At 41.2% G+C, this 9,581-nt stretch overlaps 1 protein-coding gene across 1 annotated transcript; it reads right to left on the bottom strand.

Moving 5' to 3' along the window:
* Nucleotides 1-253: 253 nt before the first annotated feature.
* On the bottom strand, nt 254-9,159 carry arxa (aristaless related homeobox a). Its single transcript, XM_086066193.1, has 5 exons — nt 8,916-9,159; nt 7,158-7,728; nt 6,270-6,315; nt 3,301-3,632; nt 254-2,885 (listed from the first exon to the last, which is right to left on the bottom strand). Exons 1-5 carry the CDS (start codon nt 9,085-9,087, stop codon nt 2,636-2,638), a joined length of 1,371 nt encoding a protein of 456 aa, XP_085922319.1. The 5' UTR covers nt 9,088-9,159; the 3' UTR covers nt 254-2,635.
* Between the last annotated feature and the right edge of the window lie 422 nt (nt 9,160-9,581).

The following is a 9,581-nucleotide window of genomic DNA, read 5'->3' as shown; positions in this document are numbered from 1 at the left end:
AAGTGCTGGATCTAATTGAAAACCCCTCGCCTTTGTGCCTCCTTTCACATGTTGGGGATTAAGCTCATGAATATATGGCCTCTATTTTGTCAACTGGCCTCAAGAGGAGAGACACAACTGAAATATGTCACCCACTTTCACAATCCCCGCCGATAGAGCTCTGCTACTTTGAAAATGTTCAAACAAAAATCAGCATAACACTTTTTATTTATATATTTCACGTTATTTCATCCCTCAATGCCAAAAGAACTAATTTCATCAAGGTCATTTATTCAGATTAGACTTCTCAGTTCATAAGGGGGTGACATTTGGATATAAATTATGATCTAAAAATCTAATAATTCATAAAACACAGATGAGTTCTACACATCACACTACACGAGTGCAAATGATCAAAACATGCCCTCCTGAAATATACACAAGCTTCTGTTTTGAAAATGAAACTTTTTTGTTGTTGTTGTATTTTGTCCTCCGTCTTTACACAATATGTACAGCTTTCTTTCACGCAGTCATTCGAAACGTCCCGGCTCGCGAGTCCTGAGGCCGGACTGGGGCGACGCGTGTGGCCTGAGGACAGGTGAGCAGCGGGAGAGGAGTCATGCTTGTCGAAAAGACTTGAGTCAGGTCTGTGGACCGTTTTCCTTTGGTTCTGTGCGGGTGGCTTGACATCGAGTCGGGCGGTGGCCGCTTTTTTGGATGATTTTCTTTTCAGTCATGCTTCACCATTTAATCATTTTATTTACTATAGCTTAACATAAGTTGCTGCAGTGCTTGTTCATGACATTTTGTTGTAAAACATTCTTAAATTAAGAATGTGGAACCTTTAGTCCAATTAGGATGCATCTAGTGAACACTTTTTTTTAAATTGCATTGGCAAACACATTTTTTGTTGAGCTATCTGGTGGTAACTAATTTCTGGGTGCAGAATCCAAAACTGATCTCACTTTGTCTATATCACATCAAGTTTTTTAACTATATATCCCCGTAAAATATGAAAAAGGAGTCCAATTGTATAATCGGCTTTTTTACTACATTCTTTCTACAGCTTATCTGTGGAATTTAGCTTATTATGGGGAGAAAAAAAACTTGACGTGCAAGAAAAAAAGTGACTCCAATTTCGGAATCAGCATGCCAATTTTAGTTTTAAACAGCATAAAAAGGTAACTCAACAGCTTTTTTTTTTTTTACCACCATGGAGACAACGTTCCTCTCTCCCCATTGAAGTAAAAACATTCATTGGTACATCTGCACAATCGAAAGAGATCCGGAACAAAAACTGTATAAAACGAATCAGCCTTTATAAAGGAAATGTTCAATTTTGATTAACAATGTGAGCTATTCATGTGTTTGATACCAGTCTTTTTTTCAGACCGATAAACTAATTTGACCATTTAAAGTAGGACCAAATAGACTGAGTTTTAGAGTAATATTGACACTTGGAAGAGAGTAAAATTAAGAATTGGGAAAAAAATCAAATAAAAGTCACTCAAGGGTTGGGGAACGAACTCACGACCTTCAGCTTGGGAGACTGCCACGCTACCACCTAAGCTATGCCACTCCTACTGTTTTCTTGTATCCAAGAGGACACCAAACACATTCTTTTTGGTCTCTTGGAGTTGGGAAGATTCCAGCTGACACGAGCGATATACTAACACAGCAGGAGCTGCGTGGCCCAGGAAGTAGATCGACTGTCTCCCAACCTGAAGATCATGAATTTATTTGTTCCTCAACACTTCAGTGACTTAATAAAAATTACACTCTAAAAACAGTTGGCTCAAAAATAACCTAACTATGGGTCAAAAATGGACCGATCCTCTACTTGGGTCTACTTTGAGTTAAGAAATTGGTCTTTTAGTGTAAAACAACTCATAAATAATGGTCAGATCCTTTACTTGGGTCATAAAATTGGGTCATTTTGTATAAAACAACCCAGAGAGTTGGGTCATATTGACCCATAAAGTGGATCAGTCCATTTTTTATCAAGAATTAAGTTACTTTTGATCCAACTGTTTTTAGAGTGTATTTCACTCTCTTCCGAGTGTAACCACATAGACCACATAGAATCAGTTTAGAGTAAAATTTTCTCTACAGAATTTACTGTGTACAAGTACTAAACTCATGAGATGTTACCAATACCATGTACTGATACTTTTGAAACATAACATTTGCCCTAAAAACAATTACAGATATTTTTTTAAAGAAATGCTTATATATAGCATTTTTATATAAAATTGCATGGAATTAATGGCATTTTAAAAAAAATTAAAAATCGCGAGTACCAATATCTGGTATCAGTACTTTCCCATTTCATGCTATTTATTATTGGCATATTTTGTGTGGTGTAGAACTGTATTGCATCAAGAGAGCTGTTTTAATTCACTTCTTCCTTTTTTTTACTCAGAATATTAGAAACGTTATATACATTATCTTTATTGAGTATTTTAAATGATTACATTTTTATACATTCTGGTTTTGGATCTCATTAGATTGTTGTAGTCAGTCTGAAAACGTATCACCCTTGCTCACTCAGTGTGTCTTCTGTTTTTAGTCAGTATTTGTGTGACTTTGGTCGTGCTACTATGTTGGGGGTCAAAGAGCTCCAACGATAGAATGGGAGCGGGAGGCCTCAATATGTTCAGCACACCTCCTTCCCCGCTGCTCCGGGAGGCAGGATGTTGATCTGGGTGAGCTGGGCCGAGTGTTCCTTGGCCTTGAGGCGCAGGGCGGCGATACTGGAGGCCCGGCGGTCCGCAGCGGCTGCGGACGAGGGGGCGGGAGAAGGGCTCGGGTCAGAGAGGATGGTGCCGTCGACGGCGGGGGCGGGCTGCCGCAGGAGCGCCGCGGCGGTGGAAGCACTGGTCAGGGGGCCCATACTGGAGAAGAGCCTGCGTTGCAATGTGAGAAAAAATTTGCTTGTATTCAGCTGAATAAAACCTTCTTTGACGTAACATGAAAGTGTTGGCAGAAAAGGAGGAAGACACATTTGCAGTTAATTAAGGCTTTCAGTGTCCCTCGTGGCAAATGAGGAGCTAATTGTGACATGTGGTGTTTGCAGTGTCAGCGCTCTTCACAGCTTGTTTTGCAGGATCACACATTTGGTTAATTTATTAAGACATTTGGCAGTGATTACACACCACACTGCGAATGGTTAGCACTCAAACACATTTCTAATCAGATGCCCCGAGATAAATAGCAAAAGTCTGGAAGCATCTGTTGTTAGTCAAAGTGCTTGCAGTCATTTAAAGCGTAGCCTGCCCAGATAGTGCATAAATGAATAGAAATCCAACAGGTGGAGCTCACCTCCCGAAAGTGGGCCCGATGAAAGCCGGGTGGCGAAACATGGCGGCCGTGCCCAGGAAAGTGCCCAAGCCCAGCGGGGTGGCGAGAGGCGGCGCTGAACCGTTGTGGTGCGGCGGGGCGAGGCCGGGGAAGGCGGCGGCGGCGGCAGCGGCGGCCGTCCATGCCGACTCCAGGGCAGGGTGCGGGTGAGGTGAGAAGGGTCCGCCTTCCAGGTAGTGGCTGAGAGGGTGACCTGCCGCCAGAGAGCCCGGGAAGGGCAAGCCGGCCGGGTGGGCCTGCACTCCCGCCTTTTCACGCTTCCTCCACTTGGCCCTGCGGTTCTGAAACCACACCTGGATGAACAGACAAGGTAATTTAACACACTTTATTCATATATCGGGGCTCCATCGCCAAAATTATTCATTATTTATTTTTCAATATTGATGAACTGAGACAAAAAAAGAGCATTTTTCTTCCAGGGCAAAAAGGACAGGTGCTTGAGCACCACCTATATGCAGTATGTGTGCACTTCCTGGTAAATGGAAAACAATACAAATAAGCTGTTAACTCAAACAAATATATAAGATATAAAGATAGAGAGATGCTCTTACTACTACTAATACTTTAAGTTAGTGGCATTAAACTGCACCGTTATCATAGGTTTTGTATTAGTTAGACCCTAATATCGTTCTAACCAAAATATCATAAACAGGTTGACACCAATCTGATCAGCTGGTTCAGAACCGGCCGATAATTTGCATTTTATGCAAAATCGGAGATCGGCTATATCAGTGTTTTTATTTATTTATAATTTTTGGGGTTTAATTTTTTCCCTCCAGTCCTTATCCCCTGCAAATAGCGTCGGTAGAATGTAAAGTAAACATAAAAGTTGTTCATTTTACGCCATCTTCTGATTGAGTCGGTGATCGGTTATTGTTTTTTTCAAAGTCACTGATCGGTGATCAGCCGAAAAATCCTGATTGTGTAAAGCCTATTAACAGCTCTCACTATGATGCAGTAAGCTGCCATCCACAAAAACAATTCTCATTGTTTAATTAATACTTCTCTGACTGTGCTAATAAAAGTCGAGGGTAAATGTGTAATTTTTCTGAACTATATTTTGCATTGAATCTTATTAAATAATGCATGCATTCCAGGTATAATTAAAGTGCTTACATTACAGCGGGTTGTAATAGTTTGGGATTTTTCATTATAGTTTGTTTTGTATTTTGTTTTGACTGTTTCTTTATTCAGTTAGTGTTAGTTTTTAAGAGCGTTTGTTTGATTAGATTTTTTTGAAAATGATCTGTTTTAGTTTAGATATTAGTTTATAATATTAGTTTTAGTTATTTGTCAAGTGCAAAATGTAAAAAAACAAAACAAAAAAGTCACTAAATAAAGCCTATTGTGTAATGAAGTAAAGTGAATTACAATTGTTTTTTTGTACGGAACCAAAATAAATGTATCTAAAAAGGAACTGAAATGTAAATATTATGACAAACACGAAAATGAACGTCATTTCCGGTATAGTGAATAGATTCCGTTCGTTTTTTTTTTTTTTTTTTTTTTTTTTTTTTACAGTATAAGACCTTTCGTTTTTATCAGTTTTAGTTTTTCCATTAGTTTTCGTATCACAGCTGTAATTAATTGCCATTAACAATATTGAACGCCGTTGTCCTTAGGTGTGCAACTGGATTTACGGTAATTACGCGCAAGGTAAACCGTGCCAGCGACAGCCTTCTTAAATCTACTTTCTGTCTAATTAAACTCTGCTTTTTGTAGCCAGGCTTGGGGGTGTAGTGGGGTGGTTGAGGTAATTAAAAACCCTGTTGACTAAAGACCCACAAAATTGCCGCTGAACTGGCTCCAATGACAATTAATGCGCTTTAAATTAAATTCTTTAGCGCGGCGTGGAGCAAGTGCTAGTATTTAACTTTCCCACGCATGCACCCACTCTCGCTGCTGGCCAGTTTGCACTGCAAGACGCACAAAGAGCTAAATGTCAACAAGAGCAAAGTGATTGAGCGACAGGGACAGTACGCGCACACTCGCGCGCTATTGCCAAGAGGGCTGTTTAGCATTACACAGCCCCTGGGGAATTTATGAGTTTTTATCACCTCCTGATGGCGCCCGCTAAGTGATTTGTTCACCTACAGCCCCCTAAAGAGACATCTGTTGTATCACCGTCGGCCATTGACCCTCCAGCCGTGTTTGAACTGTCTCTGTGGTTATGAGCCCCCGCTTCGGACATGCACGCCACGCTTTCAGTGCGAGAGTGGGGAGGAGGAGGTGGGAGCAAACACCTTTAATGGCCTCTCATTTGCTCCCAAGTGCAAAGCATGGGATCAATGCAAGTCGAACTGCAATCACAGAATAGGAAATCAAATAGCATTACCTCGCTCTCACCCACACCCACACACACAGACACCCCCCTCCTCTTTTTCCTTCTGATAGGAATCCAAACACGGACAATATGTTTACTCGTGCACTCAGTGAGCGCTTTATGAATCGCTTAATTGCCGCTAAAAAGTGATTCAGGCGCGAGATAAAGCACTAATAACCGGAAGTGGCTCTTGTCGTGCACGCGCTTTTGGCTTTGCCCACTCCCCTTTAGAACACCTTTACAGCAACATAAATGATCGCCTTTAATTGCACCTTTAGCATATATCCGTGAGTTTCAGCTAATCAAAAATAAAAGCTAGTTGTTTTTTTAAAATAATAATTATTATTTTAATGTAAGCCTATTTGTTAAAGACACGCTGTTGCTATTTTGGGAAACTGCTTTGAAAAATGTGATAATGCTCACATTTATTTTATTTTATAATATTGTCTATAGGCTAAAACATTGCTATGTGACGTTTCTTGTTAATTATCTGGAGTACATATTCGACTTATTATTATTATTCCTCCATATGTAAACGACTTTGATTGTTTTCCTTTCAAAGCGGGTCGTGACGTAATGACGAGGCCAGCGAGAGATACCCACTTACTTGCACTCGGGCTTCGGTCAGATCCAAACGCATGGCGAGCTCTTCCCTAGAAATAAAAGAACAAAGCATGAGAGAGAGAAAAACAGCGTTGAATTGTTTAGTCCCTGTCCTGTTGTACCCTGTCAACAATACAGGCTGCAAAAATAACCTTGATTCTTTCCATTTTTCTTCTTCTGAGCCCACTTGCTATTTAGAACTAAAATACATCATTGCACATGTTCTATTTTCCCTGTCTGCAATAGGTGGAAATAGGCCTATGGTGATTGTTAGACCCCCCCCCCCCTTCTCCTTCCCTTCTCCTTCCCTTCTCCGGCCCTGTCACTATAATGGCTGGAATAATGACATCCAAACGAGTCTGCCACGCACAAAAGCAATTGAAGCTCTATTCAGCTGCCGTAAATTAGACCCACAAAGTACACTATGGAAATATGAATACTGTAATCTCAATGGAAACATATTATAAATCAAATTATAAATGTTTATATGCATTTTTATAACTTGCAACCTATACAAAACTGTACCCAGCATTTATTTATTTATATTATTATTCTTATCATTATTATTTAAAAGGCGTGTTTGGGATTTTTTTTAACTATTGTTTACAAATTAGTACAATGGATTGTATTAACACAGTTGACGAAATTAGGCATATAATACCCACAATGATAAAGTCAATTGCAATTATATTCCATGAATGTTATTTTTTTCTGCCAATATAGAAAAAAAAACACAATTACTTTTACTGTAAAAATAATAATTATTAAAAAGTACAAATTTACGATTTATTTCGCATGAGTAAAACGAGTGGGCCTGATTTTGACTCGCAGCAAATTACAGTAGGCTATATGGCTAATAAATAAATGAATGATGAATGAAAAAAGGCGTTACCTGGTGAAGACGTCTGGGTAGTGCGTCTTTTGGAAAGCCCTCTCCAGCTCCTCCAGCTGGTAACTGGTGAAGGTAGTCCTGTATCGTCTCTGCTTGCGCTTCATCATGCCCTCCTCCGAGTCGCTGCCCGCCGAAAGACACACGCTATCCTCCCCGTCCCCGGCGTTCATGCCCTCCCTCTCCTCGTCTTTTGGCGACGGGCTCGGGGCCGCGTCCCCGCAATTCTCCTCCTCCGTCTTCACCACGCCCTCGTCGAACTTCAACGCACCGAGCTCCACCAGGCCCGTCGCGCCGCCGCAGCCGCCGCCGCTGTCCTCCGAGCCCTCGCCGGGGCTCCGTTCGCCCTCGGGCCGGCTCAGGGACGCATTCTCCCTGTACGACTTGCTGCGGCTGATGCTCACCTGCGGCGCCTGGATGATCTTGAGGCTCTCGGCGGTACCTTCCAGGAGGAGCCGCTCGCGCTCCAGCTTGTCCGCCTGCTCCTGGAGGTACTTGCCTCCCGGGCCGTACAGGCGGCGGAGCTTCGGGGGGAGATGCATGTCAGCGCTCAGGGAAAGCTCGTTGGTCGGCCCTGGTTAGAAAAGCGCGTATAAGAACCCCACATTAAATTTAAAAAAAAAAAAAATCTGACACCCAAATAAAATAACATTGCAGATTTGAATATCAATAAACTATTATATTTGGTCCCATTTGGCAATAACTCATCTGTTTGGACTTGGGCTTTACGGTTCAAATCCCGTTTAGGCAAAAATGTAAAAAGATAGCCTTTGCTATAATATGCTTTTCGGTTGAGGTGCCCTTGAGCAAGGCACCGTCCTGACCGTATGCTGTTTGCGCGCCCCTCTCACTTGTGTGACGTATGGTGTGCAACACAAAATAAAACAGCAGTGTAACTTGAATTTTCCGTTGATTAATTTGCGTGATTCTTTTTTTAAGTGACTTTGACTGCTTGATTGTATCTCACAGCCCGCCCCCAAAAGACACTTTCACTCAAAATCAAATTTATTTGCAAACGTTATTTAATCCATAGCAAAACAACAATACATGTATATTTTTGCTTACTATAATACTCAATTGTGGTATCAACAAAACATAATTAATTGCCAACTTGTCATGCATCAAAATAACTAGTCAGTAGGCCTAGTTAGGCCTAGTTGTCAGTTGTGTTTTTTTAACGGTTATTTTTAAGGCTAAACATATAGTTGTCTAAAAACATATCAAGATTATGTAAAGTAATTGGCTTTGTTGTTGCTTGTTTGTGCTTACAAGAATTATATTGCTGAAGAATTAGTACCTTCATTTAAAAAAATATATATATTTTATCAAATAAATAGTGTATAGCTCCACCCCTGCCCCAATAAGGACACTTAACAGGTGAAAAACAGGGGATTGCAAAAACATTTATGTGTCCTATATTAAAATATTAAAAAGACGTATTTTGTATATGACCGCTATTCATTTGGAGCGAATTTGTAAGAAAACATATTTACTTATGTTAACTAATTTACAGGTGAAATAGCTTTGTAGATTAGCAAATTAATATAAACGTAAATTTAAAAGTTAACAACATAGGACAAAATGTATTTTAAAAAGTTAACAATTTTTGTTTTGTTTACGCCTTTAATTAAATTTGACACGTAAACAACAAAGTAGCCTATAATGTACAAAAAAAATAGTTGTTATGTGTCCTAGTTATTTTTGCCTCAAAAGAGCACACCATGCAGAGACAAGTTCCATTCAACACGAAATGAAACGTACCCTCCGGCGCCTTGTCAAGCTCTCTGGCGGGAAGGGCGCCAATGAGTCGGACCCTGCACGGACTCCGGCGGCCCAGAATGCTGTCAATGCAGTAGGAAGACAGCAGCGTGGGGGACTTGCTGCCCTTCCTCTCGCCCCTCGCGTGGACGTCTTTGTCAAAGTGGCCGCTCATGTCGACTCTTCTCCGGCCACTTCGTGTTGTCGTCTGCCGTGGACAAGACGCGGCTCGCCTGCCTCGCACTTGGTTGCTTCTCCACGGCTCTGTCACACACGCACGCACACACACTCACTCACGCGTACGTGCTGGCTCGGCGTAGGCGCCTCCTGATTGGTCGACAGGCTTAGCGCATGTGTGTCGAGGGAGACTCGGAGGAGCTGCTTTATATATTTTACATTAAGGTTAATTTGAGGGGAGGGCGACAAACGCTGACATGGACTGCTTTACGCCACACGGAATGAACCTTCAACTTAATTCCATTCTGTCATATTTACGATAAATAACTAATTATTTTGAATCAACTCTTCTTCTTTTTTTTAAGTGAACCCACAGCTGGGTCGAAAAAAAAGTCAAAAATTGGACCGACCTGCTACTTGGGTCAATTTGACCCAACTTGCAAAGCAACCCAAAAATTGGGTTGCCTTAATACAAAACACCCCAAAGTTGGG

Source organism: Leptonotus elevatus, chromosome 21, assembly GCF_054856555.1.
Source record: "Leptonotus elevatus isolate MCC_2025b chromosome 21, RoL_Lele_1.0, whole genome shotgun sequence".
NCBI classification, from domain to species: domain Eukaryota; kingdom Metazoa; phylum Chordata; class Actinopteri; order Syngnathiformes; family Syngnathidae; genus Leptonotus; species Leptonotus elevatus.
Note: the sequence above shows the minus strand (reverse complement) of the source record. Positions and strands in the feature narration are given on the sequence as shown.

Coding starts and splice junctions, on each gene's coding strand:
- arxa (XM_086066193.1), bottom strand. CDS start 9,087: ATGAGCGGCCACTTTGACAAAGACGTCCACGCGAGGGGCGAGAGGAAG. Junction 3,633..6,269: donor TGACCGAAGCCCGAGTGCAA/GTAAGTGGGTAT, acceptor CTGTTCATCCAG/GTGTGGTTTCAGAACCGCAG. Junction 2,886..3,300: donor ATCGGGCCCACTTTCGGGAG/GTGAGCTCCACC, acceptor ATTGCAACGCAG/GCTCTTCTCCAGTATGGGCC.